This window comes from Poecile atricapillus, chromosome 2 (genome assembly GCF_030490865.1).
Source record: "Poecile atricapillus isolate bPoeAtr1 chromosome 2, bPoeAtr1.hap1, whole genome shotgun sequence".
Lineage (NCBI taxonomy): Eukaryota > Metazoa > Chordata > Aves > Passeriformes > Paridae > Poecile > Poecile atricapillus.
In genome coordinates this window covers 130,603,604-130,626,798 of record NC_081250.1, presented here as the reverse complement: position 1 = coordinate 130,626,798, position 23,195 = coordinate 130,603,604, and the positions used below count along the sequence as shown (strand labels likewise).

General features: G+C 43.1%; 1 protein-coding gene across 4 annotated transcripts; it reads left to right on the top strand.

The window, feature by feature from the left end:
• Positions 1-3,987: 3,987 nt before the first annotated feature.
• On the top strand, positions 3,988-15,820 carry TP53INP1 (tumor protein p53 inducible nuclear protein 1). 4 transcript variants are annotated; one of them, XM_058833745.1, is made up of 5 exons: positions 3,988-4,095; positions 7,187-7,468; positions 7,974-8,322; positions 9,984-10,017; positions 12,401-12,559. In XM_058833745.1, exons 2-5 carry the CDS (start codon positions 7,357-7,359, stop codon positions 12,416-12,418), a joined length of 513 nt encoding a protein of 170 aa, XP_058689728.1. In that variant the 5' UTR covers positions 3,988-4,095; positions 7,187-7,356; the 3' UTR covers positions 12,419-12,559. The 4 variants fall into 4 exon arrangements, with proteins under 4 accessions (XP_058689728.1, XP_058689727.1, XP_058689726.1 ...); XM_058833744.1 differs by having other exon boundaries at positions 7,971-8,322; XM_058833743.1 differs by lacking the exon at positions 9,984-10,017 and having other exon boundaries at positions 12,401-15,820.
• The last annotated feature ends 7,375 nt before the right edge of the window (positions 15,821-23,195 follow it).

The following is a 23,195-nucleotide window of genomic DNA, read 5'->3' as shown; positions in this document are numbered from 1 at the left end:
GGCTCTTTTGAACAGTAGCTAGTATCTTTTCCATAGAAAAAACAAATAAAAAATCTAAACCAACATAACAGTATTTCATTGTGGTTAATCATAAACTTGAGATATATTTAAAATTGGAAACCCTGTCTGTTTCTGCATAATGCATTCAGTATGACGGATCAGGGTCTATCTGACAGCTGTGATTTTGCAGTATCACACAGAATCTCTTCCCATACAGCACAGGACTTTCTGCCACAGCCAGATGGAAGCTGTAGGGTAGAAGATTTTAGTCTTAATCTTAACCAGGGTTAAGTTCAGAGCGTCGGTTTCAAACTCAACATAAAACTGAAATTTCCATTTTGTTGCTGTGCTCAACTGACCTTAAAACAATGGCACACATCAGCAAATTGACTGGTGTGGGGGTTCCTGTACAGGTTCTTTCTGCATGGGAATGATGGGTGTGTTTATGCAAATCACTCAGAGTGATATTAAGCATTGCTTGGAAATAATTCTTATTTGTCTTTGTCTGGAGGATATAGCTTGTCCAAAATTTAGAGGGAGATTATTTTTTTAGTATGTGCAAGCTCTGTTTGGTGTGGTTCTCCCTGCCACTACTTGGTATTTCTAATACAGAGAGAGATCTGCATTCTCACCTACCCTCGAAACAGGAACAACTGTGCAGTAGGGCCTCTCCAAGAGGCACAACACATGGCAGTGCTTTGTTGTAAGCTCAATGCACTCATTGTAACCCGCAGGTCTTGTGGTAGGAAGGTCACTCTCTACTTCATGGCTAGACACATATTGTGCCTGCTAAATACTGCTGTAGTATTTCATCACAGTGGGAACCCAGACAATAGGTCATGCCTTGCATTAATGTGTAGGATCTTGAAAAATCAATACAATTCAAATAACAGGGGACTGCTGCCCAGTCGTTTACTATTCCCAGGACACACAGAGCAGCAATGGCTGTGCCATCAAGCTGCCACTGAGCACACAGAAGGTACAATGTGCTCTCTCCTAACTCATACCAATAAATCTGGAATCATGCATGGACACATGTTATTGGAAGTATGAATGGTTCCCTTGCTCTAGAGATGTCTTCAGAATATTTTCTGTAATACAAATATATCCATCAAATTCCTCAAAGGAAAGCCAGTTTCTGAGTCAAATTTTGTGTGTCCAGCAAGCCCCAGACCTAAGCAACTGTATCTCTTTTGCTAAGGGCGTGCTCTAACAGCCATTAGAATCAATAGAAAGGCTAATGGATTTGAAAGGCTTTGGATAAAGCATCTAAGGCCACAACCTGCACTACCACAATCACCAGAAAATTTATTGTTGACCTCAGTGAGTGCAGGATGAAATACCTGGGCTCTTGCTCAGCAGGTATTTGAGTCCACACACGTAATTTATTTCATTATAAACCATTCATATGCCTAAGTACTTGTCAGATATGGAACAAAAGTGTGATGGTTGCCAGGCTGAGAAAGAGAATAGATTTCAGAAGTGCCTTTCTCCTGCCAACAGCAGTGATATTTGAGAGAAAGAATAAGCAAGTTCATTGTTTCCACCATTTTGTTACAATAGAGAATTAAGAAATAAATGAAATTAAAATAAAAAAATTTGAGGGCAACACTACAGAAAGAGGAGAGCTTCTATTCCTTCAATTACTTCTCAGGGGACTTTCAAAAATATAAACTGTGACTTTTTAGCTTCATTAGTGTGTCTCAAATACAACCCAAGCTTTCCTAGGGCTTGCCTACACTGGAAAAATACATTATGTTAATTGATTAACATGTAATGCTTAAAATAACAGTCAGTATAAACAAAGACAAAGAATAAGGCTTTGACATTTTTTGTTGTTGTTGACCCAAGGTAACCCAGCTGCCAAACATGACAGTTCTTGTCAACACTAAGTGGTTTGTATCACCTTAATTAACGTGTTCTAACACAATGTAATTTTGCAATACAGATTAGTCCTTTAGGGCATTTATTCTGTACATTTAATTTTCTGTCTCGCCTATCTTGAATTTGCAGATATGCGCTGCTTCTCCCCTCCCCCTTCTATCCTGAAGCCACTATCACTGAAAATTGAAGAGACTTTGTAGACATTCTCACGTCTTGCTTCAACTTATAAACTGAAAGCTCAGTCAAATATACTATTTGTTTATGTCCCTTGATAGTGCTGATGTTATAAAAATAAAGTTGATCTTTTAATTCAGGAACTTCTAGTTCTGCACAGAAAAATATCATCAAATGCTAGCTAATTGAAGCCTTTGCAAAAATATTTCAGATTGTACAGCTAGACAGTCTCTTGGTCAACTCACACAGCCTATTCCCAGCCATAGGAAGGCACTTCACATCATTCTTCTGAAATCTACTTTCTCTATTTTGTTTTACATAGAGAAGCTTTGTCCTTACAAGAAAATGAAGGGGTGAAAAAAAAGAGCAAGCAAGAAAATAGACAAAAAAAATATCATTAAACATTGAGGTAAAAAGATGAAGTTTATCTGGACTCTAGCAAGTGACACACTCATGCTGCATATATAGTATTTTATTACAAAACACTATTATTTTGTAATAAAGCAAGTTCCACAGCACAACTAAATTGGTAGGACATGTTGCGTATAAAATGCTGTTTGGCTACATATCACTGATTCATTTAAATGTCTTCTGAAGGACACAGATCTTTGCCCATCCAGCACTCACTGCAGTCTGAAGTGACTATTAACTTTCAGATATACTCAGTTATATTAAGTGACTGAAGGTGAGCAGCACAGCCACACCAGCTCTCCTGGACTGTAACTTCACTGCCTGGAAATTCCTTTCTGAGAGATAAGCAGCTAAAATTTTAAAGTGTTCTATTTACATTCATTACCTCTTCTTCTTTTTTTTTTTTTTCTTTCTTTTTTTTTTTTTTTTTTTCCTGATAGAGGGGAAAGAGATCTAATGAATGAGTTTTCTAGGGCTTTACATCTGTGTAGACATCTGTGTAGACTGGGTAACTTTACAGGTCAGCTAAGGTGCTTCAGCCTAATAAATGTTGAGATGTGATTTTTCTATACTCTGCTCCCATAAGACCTCACTTGGAGTCCTGCATCTAATCCTCAGCACAGGAAGGACATGGACCTCAGTACAAGAGAGACATCAAGTTCCTGGAGCAGGTCTAGCAGAGAGCTACAAAGATGATGAGGGGACTGGTGCATCTCTTGTATTAAGAAAGGCTGAGGGAGTTGTGCCTCAAGAGGAGGCACCTGAGAGGGGACCTCATCAACATCTCTCAGTCTTTGAAGGGAGGGTGTCAAGAGGATGGATCAGGCTCTTCTCAGTGGTGCTGAGCACTAGGACAGGAGGCAATGGGGCAGAGAATGATGCACAGGAAGTTCCACCTGAACATGATTAGAAACTTCTTTACTCTGTGTGTGACTGAGGATGGAAGCAGACTGCCCAAGGAGGCTGTGGAGATATTCAAGAACCACCTGGATACAATCCTGTGCTACGTGCTCTGGGATGGCCCTGCTTGAGCAGGGAGACTGGACCAGACAACCCACTGTGCTCCCTTCCAATCTGAGCCATGTTGTGATTCTGTGACCTGTTGAAGCAAGTTCAGAGGAGTGAGACCAAGATGACTGGAGGGACGGAGCACCTCTCCTGTGAAGAAGGACTGAGAAAGTTGGGATTGTTTAGCCATGAGAAAGCTCCAGGGAGACCATGAAGTTTTTCACCGTGAGGGTGGTGAGGCACTGGGAGAGGTTTCCCAGAGAAGATGTGGCTGCTCCACTCCTGGAAGTGCTCAGGGCCAGGTTGGACGGGGCTGTGAGCGGCCTAGTCTGGAGGTGTCCCTGTCCATGGGCTTTGGGACGCCGCCATCTCCGTGCTCCTGCCGGCCCGACCCACGGCCGCGGGGGCGGGGCGAGGGGCGGGGCCCGGCGCCTCCGCTCCGCCCCCTCTGCTCTCCGCCCGCCCGTCACGTGCGTTAGCGACAGGCGGCGGCGGCGCCCATTGGCGGAGGGGCGGGGGGGCGTGGCCGGCGGCCGGTCCGTCAGCTGCGCCGGGCCCTGACAACAAAGGGCTCCGCGGAGGTGGCGCGGGCGCGGGGCTGCGGTGGCCGCGGTCTGGGTGAGTTCGCTTTGCGGGGAACTGCGGGCACCGAGCGCGCTGCCGGTGTCCCGGGTGCGATGGTCTCCCGCGGTTTGAGCGGTGGAGAAGCGGCAGCAGAAGCGGCGGAGTCCCCCTTTTCCCGTGCGCCCATCCCGCCTTCTCTCCTCTGGGAAGGCGCCGAGGCCGGGGGCTTTTGGCCGGGAGGCTGTGGAGCAGCCGGTGGTCTCGTCCGTCCCCCTCCGGCCGGCCTCGGGAGCGTAGCCGGGGATGTGCGCAGCTGCTGCGGGCTCCCGCGGCTGTGGGGAGCCTCCTGGCGGTGGTTGCGGAGCTGAGGGCGCGGGGGACCGGCGGCTCGGCTCCTTCTAACACAGGACTGCGCTGGCATTGGGAGGTGGCTTTTTCTGGTTGTGTGTTCTTTTTGCTTAGCACATACCCCATCTCCTTTGCTTGGTTAGAAACCAAAACAAACAAAAAAAAAAAAAAAAAGGAAAAAATACTCTCTTTTTTATTGTAGCGATACTGTGTTGTTGACATTCATTGGATGTGTTATCTATAACAGCCTCTTAATCATTACTGTAGCTGAGTCAGTTGTTCCCAGGCTTGTGTTTTCCTGCAGCTGACAGTTCCTGTCTGAGAACTCGAAAACCTCCCTCGGTCTCTGTCCTGTTTTCCTCCCTGGATGATGGCCCTTGATAACACCCTAACTTCTCTTTTGCTGTCTGACTTGCACAATAGCACACAAGCGTGGTCTTTTTAAAGGCGCCTGTCCAAAAGGATGTCAAAGCATCAACCACTTTCTAAATGTGCTGTGGTTTTAAGCCCAGCTGGAGATGAAACCAGGACAAAATGATTCAGATGTTTTTTTGGATCCTCCTTGGGGTGGGGGAAGGGAAAAATAGGACAAACTGCTTTTGATCTACAGAAAGTCATTTGTGGGTCAAAAGCTGAGGTTTGTTTAACTCACATTCTCAGGAACAGTGATCTGTCTTTTACTTGTTAGAGGTTAATTCTTCTGTGTTGCTTTGATGTCTTGATAGAGGAGTGTGAGCTCTAGTCTTTCTCCACTCTGTGCACAGAACAAAAAACCAGCCTCTGACTGAAAGTACCTCCGGGCTTGATCTAGGAAGGAGGTAACACACTTGTGTGGGAGTACAGGGAAAGCCAGTGCTGACCAGCAGCCACGCAATGGCTTACTACTTAGCCTAAAGAAAAAACAAACTCATTTTTTCATAGGCCTTGTGCCAGGAGAGAGTTAGGGAAGGATGTGGAAAGTAACTGGAAAACTAAAGACTTCAAGCATTCACTTAGAGTTTATTTCCTCATCCATAGTAAGCACTGCCTATAATTGAAGCACTCAAACCTTCTCAAGAAGGTGCTTAGGAACACTGTAGGCATTTGGCATTTCCTTGGGTAACCCACCCAGGGCTTAGCAACCTTAGTGGTTAAGTTTCCTGCTAGTAACACTGGAAGCTGAACTTTGCTGCAATTTAAAGCCACTTCTGCTTGCTCTGGATATAAAAGACGGCAATAAATGTTTGCCTCTTCACATATTTGACTACTGTCATAAGTTTTTCCTTCCCTCTATTAAGCTTTTCTGTTTTGAAAATTTTGTTGATTTTCTTTAGACTTCTGATTATTTTTGTAGCTCTCTTTAGGAGAGACCTGATGTTTCATTTTCAAGTCTGGTCCTTAAAAATAGACCTGTATCACTATTGCAGCTGAGCCTGTTGGTTCTAGTCTTGTGTTTTCCTGCAGTCAATCATTTCTCTTGAGGAGCTAGAGTGCATAACTTCTTGAGTTTCACTGTACCTTTTCATATTGCTCCTGAAGACTACTTTAAATTCTGCTCCTATCCTTGTGCTGTCTGAATAAAGAGGAAGCTGCATAAATGTGTCCAGGAGCGGTGCTGCATGGAGCAAGTGTTTGTCCTTACCTTGTACAAGTGGGTGATGAGGTCTGGTTTCCTGGGATAAGATGACACAGGAAGCCCAAACGACTCTCTAGTGTGGCCTGAGAGTTCTGGGGTGAAGCGGGGTATACTGGCCTATTTATAAATAATACCCTTTATGGATTGTATCTTTTAATATCTGGATTTGTGTACTGTCATGTGTCTTGCTCCCTTTCTGAATGCAGGCACTCATACTGTCTTATATGGATGTATTCTTTCCTATTTAATATCAAGCAGGTATTTAATCTGTAATAATTCTGATCTGCTATGATTCAAATATTGCGGTGGGCAAAAATAACTTATAGTTAAGTTAGTGAATATTTTCCCCATAGTCTTTACTTTTTCACCTGCTTTAATGGCTGCTATTTATTGGCTCATACATAAATATCAAAGGCTGTAATTGTGGTGATCTGAGGTGTTTAAACATTCAGCTTCTTGGTACTAATGGGATTTTTCATTTTAACTGCCAGATGCAGAGGTCAGGCTTATGGTGACCAATTAAGTGTAGATTATGGAGAATGAATTGAGAAATAAGCACTGGGTTTAGTTAAACATATCTGATACTTTTCCGTGTTCCTTGGGCTTAGTTGGGTGGTTGCTGTGAAAATTATCTCACTGGGGTAACTCTGTGGTGTACTTTGAGCCTGAAGACAGGATGTGCCTTGCTACTGTGTTAACTTGTAGTCAGCGGCCCTGAAATGTGTGTGATGGAACAGACAAGAAACACTGCTTTGGGTCTCCCTGGGAACCCTCACAGGAGCTCCTCTGTCAGCAGAGGAGTTGTCTGGAGCAGAAAACTTGCCCTTGGTGTCTCTCTGACATGGAGAAAGACAGGGAGGGAGCTGGGGGAGTGTAGACACAAGAGTCCTCTACAAGAATCCTCTCCTCCCTTAGGAGAAGGTGGGACTGACAGCTGAACAGACCTTTTCTTGGGGAGGAGTTCTGAGATGAAGGCAATCAGCTCCAGGAGAGACCTGGGATTGGGTGTTTTGTATGTATCTAGCTGGGAGGGCATGGTGAATGCCAGTGAGGCTGCCTCTCTTCTTTGGGGAGAAATTTCACTAGTACCTCAGACTGCGCTAACAAGGGGCTTTTAATTTGTTTCCCTAGGGATGTTATCTGTGGTTTTGTCATTAAGATCTTTGTCATCATTTTTTACAGGTTTCACGTAAACTGTTTACAAGTCATGCTTTTGCATGTCCTGTACCTAAGCTGATAAAGCATCTATGCACTTTAATCTCAAGTCTATGCCACTCTGCTAGTAGTGTGAACTGTGCCTTGAACCTTGGATATAAAGACCTACCAGCCAAAGTCTTGTTCCTGCCTTAGTAATGTTCCAGAGGTTAAATAACATGCTCATGGGAGAGATTGATAGCTTGTCCACCCAAGAGCCAGAGTTCAGTGAGAAAGAAGATGACGAGTGGATTCTGGTTGACTTTATAGGTAAGATGTCTGTCAGACATAAATTTTGCTTTTGTCTTCCTCTGGCTCTTACTTATCTTACTTCCACATGAACAAACCAGTAGCTTGGGGAAACTTCATCTCAGCAAAACCAGTGTGGTATTAGAGTGTAGGGTGTCTTCCAAACAAATGTTACATTTTGTGTAAATTGGTGAGAAAAACGATGTCAGGTTTATAAGCCTGACACAGGCTTCATCAGAACCACTTGTACAAATAAAATGTATTTGACTTATTTCACAATTGTATAGCTTTACTGATAACACTTGTTTGACGTGTCTATCGTGGCTTGCCTGGGAGCTCCCTTTTCCCCTCCCCTGCTTTTAAAAACTTGTGCTAACAGGGTGCTTTTTTTTCTTTTTTTATTTTTTTTCCCCTTTTTTTTTTTCATATCCCATTTCTGGCTACATGCAACTGTGTTGTTTTCGACCTCCTGCGATCACCAACATCCATGGGTTCATCTCCACTGGCGAATTGTCCCCTACAGCAGACACTTGCACTAATTGTTCTGTGGAGGAAGCAGACCTTGTGGAAGCACCAGCCACGGACAGCTCGCCTGTCTTCTCTTGTTTATCATCTCCCTTGGAACATTTGCCAGAGGCCAACGAGTCTTGCTTCATCCAGTTTGAGTCATGTCCTATGGAGGAGAGCTGGTTTATTACCCCTCCCCCGTGTTTTACTGCAGGTGGATTAACCACTATCAAAGTGGAGACCAGTCCGATGGAGAACCTCTTAATAGAGCATCCCAGCATGTCTGTGTACGCTGTCCACAATACCTGTCACAGCCTTAATGAGACCAGATGTGGGGATGAGGAGTTTCACAGCCCAGGTAGTCCCAGGTACGTCTGAATTCTCTTGTTAAGGAGCTCTGGTGCTGAAAATATCTGGTTTCTACTTGAATCAGCTTAGACACTTAATACTGAATTTTCCAGCTTATTTTAGGGGATGTGAATAAAGCATGAATACCACAAAGGTGTGTAGAGTGGTCAGGTGCCTCCCTGCTCAGAAAAATGTTATACAAGATGGCCAGTTGGGTACACAGTTTGGCACTACAGTGAATATTTATGGCGCTTTATTACTCCCTTGCAGAGCGTGTTCCAGTCCTGTGTAAACTGGTGGCAGTTAACTGTATAGCCAATAACGTAGATATGAAAGCACTTTGCCCCCTTCACAGCTATGTGTGTTTTTCATAACTGCTAGTCAGTACTCTTTCAGTCATCTTGTGAGATGAAACATAAAACTTTAATTATCCTGACAGGGAAGTGGCTTGGGGTTTAGGTGAGAGGCATCTTTGTTTTATTTTTTTCATTCCTCAACCTAGTGATAGATAAGGACAGGATTAAATTTACCCACAGGTGGCTTATGGAGCAAAAACAAATAGAAAGATTACACAAAATTTAGTCCCCTCAATGTGAAAACCTGTGCTGCAATATTCTACTTTTAGCAAAGTAAGAAGTGCTTTTTGGTTTTGGGTCCTAAAAATCTATTCTTGTGGGTTTATTGTAGAGGTATGTTTGCTGTGCACTGACATTCTTTGGTGTTGGTGTATATAGCTATACCAGTATGGTATACATGGCTTTATGCAAATAGAATATTTGCCATTATGGCCCCATGCTTGCCCATGTTCATTGGTTTTGAAATAATTGGATGTTTTGTGAATCCCAGTTAGTAAGAAAGTCTGGCTTTCCATACCATCTTGTTCTTAAGTTGAGAAACAATAAAACTAAAGAAAAAAAACACAGTATACTAAGCTTGGATTTACAGAAAGAAATTAGTATAGTGGTTGAGTCACTGTAGGTAGATGCCTATTGACTTGTCTGATCAGCCCCTTGACATATTTAAGATTTTAGTTCAAAGAAACTTCTCTGACTTAGAGATGACATGCTGCTGTATAATGCTGAAGTATAGTACAGCTACTATTGATCTTGGAGTAGGATTTGTATAGTTATTTGGGGAGGACAGTTTATGATGTTAAGCATCAGTGGTCTAGCTTCAGTCAAATTGGGGGAAACTGAGCAGACAACATCTTTAAAATGAGGGTCTGAAGGAATCTGCAAGAGTACTGTAGGCTGCAAGGTATGCCCTGGCTAAAGTCAGAAAGCCACTTTATCTATAATACAAATTTGCAATGAATAGTAATATTCAAAGTTAGAGACTGACTTTTCAGTCACTTGAACTGGGAATACTGATGTAAATTCATCCAGAGAAGAATCATGTCTTGTGTTGTACAGTACAGTTAAGCTGCTTTAATGTGTGGGGAAACTAGAGGTGTGCTCTTCAGCTGGTGTGTAAGTTTCTTTACACTGAGCTCTGTGCTGTTGCTTTGTCAGAGCATCTAGGTTCTTGTACAGGGTATTTTGTGTGACAACTGGGATGAGACTAAAGTCTAAACCTGAAGTAGATTGCAGATTTTGGGAACATTGGTTACACTGATACTGTAAGTTTCAAAAGCTATTATGAAGTCTCTAGTGGTTTAATGATTGGCCATTTAATATTGTAGGGCCAAGAAAAGCTGCTTAAGGCACACAGCCACAGTAAGTACTACTGTTTTGGAACAGTGCTTTTTGTTTGATCAGGCTGCTAGCAACACTGCTTCCTCTAGAGCCTTGTCTGCCAAAGCAATACTGGTTTTAGGACTAACCTTTGTGCCAAATGATTACTTGATCAAGCCTAACTACATCTGCTTTAACAAGCCAAAATGCTAAGTGCAGAAAAATTACTGAAATAATTGGGTTGGGGGTCTGAAGCCTTTAATGTTTCTTGTGAGATGTGGTTCTGTAGCACAATGAACAGGACGCTTCTGCTTTCTAGCAAAATAGACACTGGAAGCGCAGCAGCAAATGTATGTAGTGATAGTCTGGTTTAAGACACAGCCCCTCTAAAATTCCATTTTGACAATATGATGGAGACTCATCAACCCTGTTCTCTCAGTGCATGGAGCTCACTAGTGCCAGTCTACCAAATGCACCTAAGGTACCAAAATGATGCATTTTGGAAGAGTATGTGGCCATTTAGCTAATTCAAACCACCTCTGCTATCCCAGTATCACTTTATGATGGTAAATAGAAGAGTGTTGGTTTGCAAACCATTGCTGGAAGGGTATTTGATGGGGAGGGGGGGAAGCATAGATATCGTCAGCCTGCGTGTTTAAACCAGTTTTTCTCCTTTTGTGAAGGAAATCTCTTTTTTCATTTTAAATTCCTTTCAAAGCAAAAGGATGTTGTATAAACTTCCCTATTTGTCAGATTAGTCATATTCTTCCATAACAAAACCACAACAGTTTGTATTAACAGTTGCTGCCCTTTGCTAGCTAAGGGTATACTTAGGAAATACAGGTTGCAATAACTGTGGTGTGGCTTCCTGGCTCCTTAATAGCTTTCCTCAGAAAGGCTTCACTTGCAGTTCCACCTCCAGCACTGCTTCAGCACCCCAGCACTGTTGGATGTACTAAGGGGTCACTCCACATAGAAAATAGTAGTTCCATATTTGCGGGTACCCTCATGTAAATTAAACTGGTGTAATCTGCAAAGAATGTATTTACAAGGCACTGTGAATTGATTTGTGCTTGTTATTAACTTATTTTTTTGCTTGATATTTCAAGTACTAGGTTTAGGACAATATCCAGTGAATAAACAGGGAAAGACCAGGATGTCACATATGACTGTTCTGTAGACTCTAGTCTTCAGTCAGTCATATCAAGCTACCCAAGGATCCAAAAGCAAGATTAGGATATTTAAAATAAGAAAAAAAGTAGAAGGGAGGGAGTATTCCCTTGATAACAAGGAATATTTCCTTCCAGTGTGGAGTGGGAGGAGGCAGAAGAGCTTACTTTGTGTCAGGCACCTGCAGCCCCCCAGAGTAAGGCTACAAAGGGCATACCATGGGTGTGGCAGACCTGACTTAGTCTACAGACATTATACAATAATTGCAAGTTAAGCTCTTTCAGAAGAGACTTTATCATAAATTCATTCTAGTGTTGAAAGACAGACTTTCCAAGAGACCTCTTGCTCATGCCTGGGCAAGTTCCTGGCCTTGCAAACATCTTTTCTGGGCACCATTGACCAGTTGACAGCTGGCTGTTGGGCCCTGAGTGGGGAGAGAGAAGGCAAGAAACTCTGCTGCCACTAGTCTCACACCAACTCTAGAATTCAGATTAGGGTTTTGCTTTGCTTTTAAAATGGCTAGGTTATTTTTAACTTTACTTTGGAAGTTTCAGGAAATGCCAGTGATTGTTCTGTCAAGTAGGGAAGTCCTTTTTCAATATGTCAGTCGCTGCTTGCATAGGCTTCTGGTTTGTTTTTCACTAGTGCATGATGAAGCAAGGGTTTGCCAAAACTGCTGACTCACTGCTCATGAAATTTAGGGGCCTGGTTGAGGAACAATCCTTCTAAGTTGTTTTTCATGTGTGTCACAATTGGTCTACCTTTCTATTCCTCTGCATGAACATTGTTTGGATTTATTTGTGTGGCTGACAATCGAAATGCACTTTCGTTAGTGTGCTTCTGTTTTCAGGCTGAACCATCTATGTTCAAGATGATTTTAAAACAAACTTTGCCTAGTGGATAACTCTCAAATCTTCTAAAGCTGGAGCAGTGTGACACACATTGCCACATATTTCTGATCTGTGCTGCATCTTGGCCTTAGGGAGGTGGTGTGGGGAAGAAAGCACAGTAGAGTAAGACACCGTAAGTCCTAAGGCTGTTGTGGGGCCCTCACACAGAAAGTGATTTAGCAGCACTACACATTACTTACCACTGTGGTAAGTGGCTTGACCTCACCTCAGCCCAAATCTCTGTCCAGTAGAATAAGGGTACCCTTTTGAAATGCTGGGTGTTGATGTCCATCTTCTATCCTTTATTTTGCTTGTCTTTCCAATGCACCTCGGTGGTGACTGATACCTTCTTGTTACATTTCTAGACTGGAGGCCCGAAATGAAACGGGACAGCGTGTTCACTGCTATGTCACGGCTCTTGCTACTAGTTCAACTTTTCTGGAAAAAAACAAGAGCTTTCGTCCTACCCACTGGATAAAAGAACATAATGAAAGACACTCTCTCAACAGAAACAGTCTCCGTCGCCAAAACCTTACCAGGGATTGCCACTCTCGGCAAATCAAGCACAATGGACTGTTTGTTCACCAGCCTTGCCAGCGTCAGTTCAATTACTGATGGTTCTTATGGTTTTAATCTATGGTCTAATTGTTTCTTAGGTTGCTCTTGTTTTCATGTGTAGGTAAGTGTGGTCAATCTGAAGCTGATCGTCAATCCCTCAAACACAATCGTAACTAGTGTTGCATTATTTTCAAAATACACATACATCTCCAAACATCTTGCATCAAGTTCTAAATGTTGATGTTAAATATCAATGTCTTGGAAGCCTATCAGTACGATAGTTTGTGTGCTGTTTTTATAAACTATGATGTATAGATGGGTTCTTAGTTGGTATTTTAAAGAAACTTAACTGAGATGGAAATCAGTTACATTTTGCATTAATCAAAATGGAGTTAGAAAATTTGAGGTTAGCGATGTGCTTTAATGACCAGTACTTGACAGCTTGTGTATCTGTCTGTATTCAGTATATATGATTACTTTCTAACAAGGAAATACTATAGCTGCCAGTGGATATTACATAGCTGTGCTGACCTGTTTCAGGAAGGACATCTCAGCTAAATTCCTAGAACTTCCTTGAGTTAGTGAGGTCTGTGTAGGTGTGCTGGGTACTTGATATGGATATGGAAAGAGGGTTAAATGTCTCACCAATATTGTTGCAGTACAATATGGCACTGGTGTTACAGATGTAGTACCTCACAGTGGAGTGGGAAGAAGTGTGAACCTTTGGGTAACATGCAGATGTACAACACAGAGAACTGAACTGGGTTTTACTAGGTAAAGTTTGAGTTTCTCTATTTCTGTCTTTGAAGCATGTATTTCCCCTGCCCTATCTCATTTAATCTCTAGTCTAGTTAAAGGAAAAATACGGTGGATTGACTGTTCTTTCAATCCCATCAGTAGCTGACTGCTCTTCAGAGAAGTCAGGCTGATAGACAGCTATTTCTGAGCTACAAATTACTATTAGATAGTCTCATATTTACAGATTGAGAGTAGCTCAGAAGTAGCTAGAAGGAAGATTTTATTTGAAGTTCTCCTAATTTTCTCTTTCTCTCTGTGAAAATGAAATCCAAGTTAATGGGGACTGCAAATGTAGGGCAGTGTGAGGCAAGGAGAAGTGGATGCTGAGCTAAACACAGCAATAACAGAGTGTATAGAAATTGATCCATCCACCATGGTTGGTCTCCTAGCCCATTGGAGGCAGAAGGACTGGATAGCAATTCCATGGGCCAAAAGGAAAGAAAAGCCATTTAAAGCTATCAAGTAGTTTTCTTAACACTGTGCAAGATAATTTGGAAGTTGTCAGGCACTGCCATCTACAACTACAGGTGAAGTTCACCTGTTAACAAAAGCTGTTACACAGCAGCCAGTGGTATGCTGAACCCTGACAGATCAATCTGGGAAGTGGATTAAATGGCTGTGGAAATAAGGAAGCAGAAATCTGCACTGAAAGAAGGGGGGGGAGTAAAAGTAAGTTTATCTTCCTTTCTGCCAGTGTTTAATGTGACTTTCCCTTGTGTTTAGTGCTTAGGGCATTACAGTGTTAACATTACACTTCAGCTGTGTCTTCCAGTAGTCCTTACACAGAAGTTGGTATAAGGAGTCATGTGAGGAGTCTTTGAAATAAACCAAGGTCAATAATGTGAATTGTCCCAGACCTATGAAGTATTTAAATTTAGCCAAATGCTTCAATTTCACTGAAGTAAAACCCCAACAATTCAGTTGACCTTGATGTAGTGGTACTGTTGTGTGTTCTGCAGCTGGAATTTGTGAGACCTACTTAGCATACAGGGAACAGCAATTTTAACCTATATTTCACTGCAGATGTGCTGCTTTACTGGAATTAGGATTGTCACAAAGGGATGTTGAAAATAATTAAATATATAAAAGCAAGAGGAGCTTTCCTGGATACACTAGTTTTTGGGTTTTGTTTTTTCTTGACAAATGGAATTCACATGGACACTGAAAGAAAACAAATTGGTCACATTATGAGTTTTCAAAACATATTTTGTTACTGCTCTTTTAGCAGTATGTTCCCATGTCTACGCAACAATTCTCATGTGGTCCAAATGCTTTGGTTTATCTGCAAATAGCTGTAGTTTCACCAGTCTCTTATCTGTTCACAAGTACTCTTACTTGCCTCAGATTATCTACCTTTATCACTCCAACTTTTTGTCTAGCTTAAACTTCCTTATCCTTGCTGCCAACTTTCTAGCTCAGGAAAATTCTTTGCTTTCCTGTATTACTTTTCTTTATATAAAAGTAACTACTTTCCTTCAGCTTTAATTTTCTTAAAGTGCAATGAAGGAAGATGGAGTCTCCACCTCCCTGTGTTGGAAGGAGTAAGTAATCCCTTCACTCCTAATGGGGAGATGGAGCTGAGAGTATAAGGCTCCCAGGCATTAAAATGAGAGCCTTGGTCTATTCTTCTCGGTAGGCAAGTAAATGCAACTTTAGACTGCTCCTAGAATTGGGAGATACTGATCTTTTTATACTGCATTACTAGATGACTTTCTGGTGATGAAAACCTATATCTTTCAGGATATAAACTATTTTGTTGCACAAAGCTGTGCTTCTCAATTTGTAATATTGGAAACCATATTATTGTGTGAGATAGTACTACATCAATGGCTTTTTGTTAATTTGTTTTACATATTTATGTTGGTCTAGCCCTGTTTTGTGCCTGGAGCTATTGGGCAATTAGATTTGTTTTGGTTTTCTGTTTTAATAGTGAGCTGTGTGGCTTTTTATATGGTTTTTTTGAATTGTATTAAAGTGTGTGTTTTTTCTTGTAAAAGTGGAGGCCTTGCACTGTCTCATACTGATTGATATTCCTGAATCTTGCTGAAATTGTATTTTCATATGTATTGGTCAATGGACAGACTTGCATTTTAAACTGTGCCTTCTACACAGCAAACTTGAAGATTCAAAAGGGACATTTCAGTTGGGATTAATACTGTACATCAGTCTATGCATATATGGCAGCTTCTCTCCAGAGCCACTTCTCTATTTGTAGCAGTCCTTTTGATATGGAAGAATGTGTGGCTCTTATTTTTAATAGTTTAACACAAGCTGAAAACAGACAAAATACAGCACTTTGCCAAAAAAGGTAGCATTGCTTAACCAGTGTGTATTTACTGAAGTCATCTTCTGTATTTTGTTTTCATAGTGCATTCTGCACACTGTGGGGAAACGTGATCTTAACTCTCAATAAAAAATGGCCTATTAAACATTGTCAGTCTGTTCTTTAGTGTTACAGGTTAGTGAAAATCCAAATGCCTGAGCATCCTGTTCAGGGGGCAGGTACAAGTTCTGAGTGTCTCAATGCTTGCTCTAGTACAGCAGTTGCCCTGGAACTTGGTTTGCATTGCTGATCAGGTGATGATGTGCATCCAAGCAGTGTTGCACATCTCTGCTGACTGCTGCCTTTCCTGATCAACATGCAGGAACTCTGTGGGTGGACAGGACAGAGATAAAAAACACCTGAAATGTGCATAGGGTGGGGAGTTTTCTTCCATATCTTGGCTGAACCTTTCGTTTCAAGTCATGCCCCACTGCCTATAATTTTCCTGCCATGTACCACCATGAAAAGATCTGTATGGAAAGCTGCCAGTACAAGTATGAGGATGGGGTTAAGGAAGGCCTAGGGATGGGGTTAAGGAAGGCGAAACAAAGCCACCTGTAGCTGAGCTTGGGCAGGGGATGTGGAAAGCAACAGGCCTTCCACACATACACCAGCTGCAAAAGGAAGATCAGGGGAAGTGTGGGCCTGCTGCTAAGCAGGACCAGAATCCATGTGACAAAGGACATGGAGAAGGCTGAGGTACTCCATGTCTTCTTTGCCTTGGTGTCTACTGGGAAGGCCGCCCTTTGGGATTGTAGGCCCCTGACACCTGTGGGAAATGCTAAAGCAATGAAGACCAACCCTTGGATGAGAAGTCTCAAGGTAAGAAATGCTTAAAGAAGTGTACCATACACAGTTTTATGGGATGCACCCATGACTGATGAAGGAGCTACCTGATGTCTTTGTGAAGCTGTTAATTGTATGAAAGGGTTTGGCATTGGGCAGGATTCCTGAGGGCTGGAGGAAAGCAAGTGTCCTTCCTATCCTCAAGGCAGACAAGAAAATACAGGGGAGCAAGACTGTTCCCTTGATGTCTGGGAAGGTAATGGAGCAAATAATCCTGGAAACTATTTCCAAAATGAACAAGAAGGTGATTAGTAGTAGTCAGAATGGACTTATGGGAGGAAAAGCATGTCTGAAAACTGGATAGCCTTCTACAGTACTGGGCCGTAGATGACTGGCTCCATGGATAAGGGGAGAGTGGTGGATATTGTTAATCTTGCCTTTATCAAGGCTTTTGAGACTGTCCTCCATAACTTCTTCCCAAAGCAGTGAATTATGGACTGTGTGAAGCAGATGGTGAGCAGGTGTGTTGAGAGCTGGCTGAACCCTGTGTTCAAAGTGCTGTAATCAGTGACATGAAGCCAAGCTGAAAGCTTGTTTTTACTGGTGCACCCTCTCAATGTAGGATCATTACACTGTTACAAACCTAACAGCGGCAGAGTTGTTTTTGCATCAGAGGGCTGTGCTGCTATTCAGAAGAACCTTAATATGGGAGAAATGGTCTAACAGGAACCTCATGGAGTTCAGTGTGGGGCAAGACAAAGTCTTGTACCTGGAGGAATGAAAAACCCAGGCTCCAGGCCAACTGGCTGGAAAGCATTGTGGCAGAAAGGGCCCTGGGGGTCCTGGTGGACACAAAGTTGAGCATGAGCCAGCAGAGCGCCCTCATGGCCTCAAAAACTCAGAGCTTCTTGGGCTGCATCAGGCAGGGTGTTGACAGCAAGGGGGAGGGAGGTGATCTTGCCCCTCCACCCTGGGCCAGTGAGACACGTCTGAATGGCATGTACAGTGCTGAGCTCCCAGTATGAGAGGGCATGGATGTACTAAAGGGTATCCAAAAGAGGTCAGGGAATAATAGGATTGAAGTCTGAAATAACCAGGAGAGGATGAGAGCTGGGATTGTTAAAGCTGGGGAAGAAAAGCCTGGGGGGGATTTTGTCAAGGTATATAAGCAGCTGAAGGGGGCAATAGAGACAGCAGTGCCAGACTCTTCTCTGGTGGTGCCTAGTGCAAGGGCAAAAGGCAGTGTGTGCAAGCTGAAATACAGGAAATTCCTAAATGTAAGAAATAGGCTCAGAGATCTTCTCCATGTTATTTTGGCTTTTTCTAAAACTGTATAAATAAGTGGGGTTTTAGGCCTCTAGTCATTTGGGATCCTTGATATCTGTGGCTTTCCAAATATCATGGAGAGTGGCCTTGAAATTACATCAGCCAGCTCCCTCAGCACGTTGGATACAGGTTTCCATGGATTTTTATGGACTGAGTTGTTACAAGTAGTTCCTGATTTAATTCTCACCCACCAAACAAGTAGGGTGACAAAATGATCTATTTAACTGACACCAGTGAAAAGGTATTTGTGCAACAAAGCATCCATCCTCCCAGAGCAAGAACTGAGTAAAATCTTTCCCTTTGTAATGTAGATGTTGTCCTGTATGTTTATCAAAGCAACAACTCTCTGCTGAGAGTTGTACACTATCCTCCAGGAGAAAGTTTGATCAAATATGCTTGGATTATTGCGTCTGTACAGATAATCTAACATAATCAAGCTGATAGTGTTCCTTTTGGGGGTGCTTTCAGACCTGATGCAACTTTTAAAATTTAGCTTGGACTGTCTCCAAAACACCATGAACAAGTGCTTTTTGAAACTTCTCTGTGCTGAAAGAAAAATGTTTGTATGATGGGTTGCATCAATGTAACTATTGGCTTAAGTTCTCACTTTACATTATAATTTTTCTGTCTATATAAATCCTTTTATTTCTCTGATATAAGTGTTATATCAGAGTTCAACACCATCAGTGTTAAATGTCAGAGAAAACCATAATTACTACACTGTTTCCTCATCAAGTAATTCAGTATCTGCTTTCTTTGTCTCATTGACTTCTGGTGCATGTTTATAGCCACAAAATATTGTGACTGTTACTGAGTGATGCTTACAAGGAAGGTTTGAGCTTTTTGGAACATGTAGAAATGACTCATCAAAAGAACATGCTGATGCTGCTGTGGTGCTGTTGTTCCCATGGTGTGGTCGTGGAATATCAGAATAAATGAGACTGAATAGAGACTTAACAAGTTATGTTTTGCACCCAGATTTTTCTTGATGAAAATACTGTTCTGGAGTTACTGCTGTATAACTAATACTTCAGAAGTCTCTCAACCTGTTCAGTAGTTCTGTGGGCAGACTGATAGCTGAACACTCACCTTAATAAGGCAAATAACTATTGTAATTTCATGAGTAAGCTAGGGAAAAGGAAAAATAACAACAAAAACCCCAAATAGATATGAGTAATAAAGCTAAGTTAGTGTCCAGGAGCAGCTTTCAGATCTCAGCTTGCAGACATGGTCTGTGCCATAGGTCTAAACTTTTCCCTCTATAGACTTCAACTTGTTGAGTCCAAGCAAGGTGACTTAGGCAGTATAATAAAAAAATACCATTATGCACAAAAATAAATCTACCAGAGTGCTAAAAGAATTGTAGATTCCCTGAAATGGGGCTCTTCAGAGAATTAGCAGCAGAGAGAGGTGGAAAAGAGAAGGGAGGTTTTTGGGATATGTGCTTATAGGCCAAGAGCTGACAATTTTTGCAAGGTAAACAAAGGAGATGAGGTCTTAATTAAGAAAGGGGGGACTGACATGGGCAGAAGTATCCCCTTATCTACTCCTAGCAGTGAATTTCAGTTCTAGCTCTTCTATGGTGTGAGACTGAAGAATGGTTGATGGGTCAAAGCCAGGGGTCTGAGATTCAGCAAGACCAAGTGTCGGATCCTTCACCTGGGTCACAATAACCCCACACAGTCTTGAGGAAGAGTGGCTGCAAAGTGGCTTGTCAGAAAAGGACCTAGGGGTGCAGGTTGACATGGTTGGATGGTTACAGGCTCTTTGGGAGGGTTAGACATAGCAGAAGGGGTAGGGGTTGGCACTATATGTAATGGAAGGGCTGGAATGTGTGGAGCTCAGAGTTGGCAATGGCACAGCTGAGACTGGATGAGGATCTAGGGGCAAACAAACAGTTGATATAGATGTCATTGTGGGAGTCTACTATAGACCTGCCAGGCAGGATAATGATGTCAACAAATTATTCTCTGAAAAACTAAGGGACACTTCCAAACCAACTGCTCTTGTCCTTATGGGGAAGTTCAACCTGACAGAAACTGACTGGAAGCATCACACAACTGCTACAACCTGGGACAGAAAATTCCTAAAAGACCTGGATAACAATTTTATGGAACAGGTACTAAGGGAGCTGACTCAGAAAGACACCCACTTTGATCTGCTGCTTGTCAACAGAGTGGATCTTGTGAGTGATGTGGTGACTGGTGCCATCTTAGCCACAGAGACCACAAAATTATTGAGTTTAAAAACTTTGCTGACAGGAAGAACAGTGCAGGTAAACCTCAGCTCTGGACATGAGGAGAGCAGATTTCAGGCTGCTCAGGGAACTAGTCAGAAAAGTCCTCTGGGAAGTGTTTCAGTTGTGCTGGTCACTTTTTAAACATCACCTCCTAAGGGCACAGGAGCAGCAATTCCCCAGTGTCAGAAGCCGAGCAGACGAGGCAGAAGGCTGGCTTGGCTGAACAGGGGTCTTCTCTTGGGTCTAAGCAAGAAAAGGAAGGTGTGTGACCAGTGGAAGCAAGGTGAGGTGGAAGAATACAGAGATGCAGCTTGCCACTGTAGGGAAAAAATTCATGCAGCTAAAGATCAGCTGGAGTTGAAGCTGGCCAGAAATGTGGGAGACAGAAAAAGGTTTTTTTCAAATACTTTAATGGCAAAAGGCAGCATACAAATAACATCAGCCTGTTACAGGATGAGGATGGGCACCTCACAAACAGGGACATGGACAAGGCAGAGGTATTTAATGCATTCTTTGCCTCTGTCTTCAGCACAGATGATGGACCAAGGGGGTCTCAGTGCCCTGAGCTGCAGGACCATGGCTGTGAGAATGATCAAATCCCAGATGACTCTGAACTTGTGCTGCTCCAGATGGATCCCTACAAATCTATAGGGCCTGGTGGGATCCATCCAAGAACCCTCAATTTTCAAGCTGGTGTCATTGCAAAATCTCTCTTGATTTTTGAACTGGAAATCTGGAGAGGTCCCAGCTGACTGGAAGCTGGTGAACACTGTCGTGATTTTCAAGAAGGGCAAGAAGGAGAACCCTGAAAAATACAGACCTGTCAGTCTCACTTTAATTCTGGTAAAATCATGGAGAAGATTATTCTGGGAGGTATTGAAAAACACCTGGAGGACAACACAGTCTTCAGTTTCAGCCAGCACAGCTTCATGAGGAGAAAGTTCTGCTTGTCAAAACTGATTTCCTTCTGTAACAGGGTAACCCACCTAGCTGATCTAGGAAAGACTTTTTGGAGTTCAGCAAAACTTTCAATACTATCTCTGTCAAGATGCTTCTGGACAAAATGTCCAGCACACAGCTGGACAAACACATCATGAGATGGATGAGTAACTGGCTGAGGGCTTGAGCACAAAGGGTTATAGTGAACAGGGTGACACCAGGCTGGGGACCTGTCACTAGTGGGGTTCTGCAGGGTCCCACTCAGCCCAGTTCTCTTCAGCATCTTCATTACCAAATTGGACACAGTATTCAAAGAAGTACTAAGCAAGTTTACAGAGGACACCAAACTGGGAGGAGCTGTCAACTCCCTTGAGGTCAGGGAGGCCCTGCAGAGGGACCTTAACTAGAGAGATGGGCAGTCACCAGCTGTATGTATTTTAACAAGGATAAGTGCCAGATTCTGCATGTGGGATGGGGTAACACAACATGTCAGGACAGACTGAGGAATGAGAGGCTGGAGAGCAGCGCCATAGAAAGGACCTGGGGTCCTGGTCTGTAGCAAGTTAAATATGAGTCAGCAGTGCCCTGGCAGCCAAGAGGGCCAACCCTGTCCAGGGAGTCACAGCATCACCAGCCAGGCAAGGGAGGGGATTGTCCCACTCTGCTCTGCGCTGGGAAGGCCTCACCTTGAATGTTGTGTGCAGTTTTGGGCACCAAAACATAAAAATTACATTAAACTGTTAGAGAATGTCCAAAGGAAGGCCATGAGGATAGTGAATGGTCTGTAGGAGAACCCTTATTAAGAGTGGCTGAGGCTGATTTGCTCAGCCTGGAGGAGACTTAGGGGAGACCTCAACATACTCATAAGGGGAGGCAGAGGGGGGGGATAAGACTGATCTCTTCACTCTTGTGACCAGTGGCAGGACCCAAGGGAACAGCATGAAGCTGAGTTGGGAGGTTTAGGCTGCACATCAGAGAAATTCTGGTTCTTCACCCAGAGGGTGATTGAACATTGAAACAGGCTCCTCAGGGAAGCGGTCACAGCACCAAGCCTGACAGAGTTAGAGAATTGTTTAGGCAATGCTCTCAGGCACTCGGTGTGATTCTTGGGGTATCCTGGGCAGGGCCAGGAGTTGGACTTGATGATCCTGATGATTTCTGCTCAGCATATTCTATGATTCTATGACAGTGGCTGAACATGAGCCAACGTGTTCCCCAGTAGCCAAGACAGCCAATGGCATCCTGGTCTGTATCAGCAATAGTGTGGCCAGCAGGAGCAGAGCAGGGATTGTCCCCCTGTACTGGGCACTGGTGAGGCCACACCTCGAGTGCTGTGTCCAGTTCTGTGCCCCACAATTCAAGACTTTGAGGTGCTGGAGTGTATCCAGAGAAGGGCAGCGGAGCTGGGGAAGGGTCTGGAGCACAAGTCCTTCAAGGAGTGTCTGAGGGAGCCAGGAGTGTTTAACCTGGAGAAAATGAGGCTCAGGTGGACCTTAATGCTCTGTACCTGAAAGGAGGTTGTAGCCAGGTGGGGGTTGATCTTTTCTCCTGGGTAACAAGTGACAGAATGAGAGGACATTGCCTCAGGCTGTGCTGAGGGAGGTTGAGGTTGGATATCAGGAAGAATTTTTTCACTGTAAGGGCTGTTAAGCATTGGAATGGGCTTCCTAGGGAGCTGGTTGAGTCACCATTCCAGGATGCATTCAAGAAAATGACTGAATGTGGCACTTATTGCTATGGTTTGGTTGACAAAGCGATGTTTGATCAAAGGTTTGACTTAATGATGTTGGAGGTCTTTTCCAACCTTAATGATTCTATAATTATATGAATATGTCTTGTATTAAATGGGGAGGACAATATTGCTTCTGTGGCTGGTGACAAACTGCCAGACAGCTGAATAAGTGCATCTTTATTAATGGTGGGCCATTTGGGGTGGTTGTTTTCTTCTGCCTATCACCTTTGCCTCTGGAGAGGTCCATGGTGTTGCTAAACATGGCTAAGCCTGAGGCTATGGGGAATCATCAGTCTTGGTTGTCACCAAGTGTTGAGAGGATGTTTGCTACAGCGCTTGGAAGCTGGAGCATCAGCAGTAAACACCCTTCACCTTGCAGGCTTGGGAGGGAAGGTCCTGAGCCCATGGCCTGGCAGCTGTAGGCTTGATGAGGTGATGTGAATTGTCTGGATGAAGAAC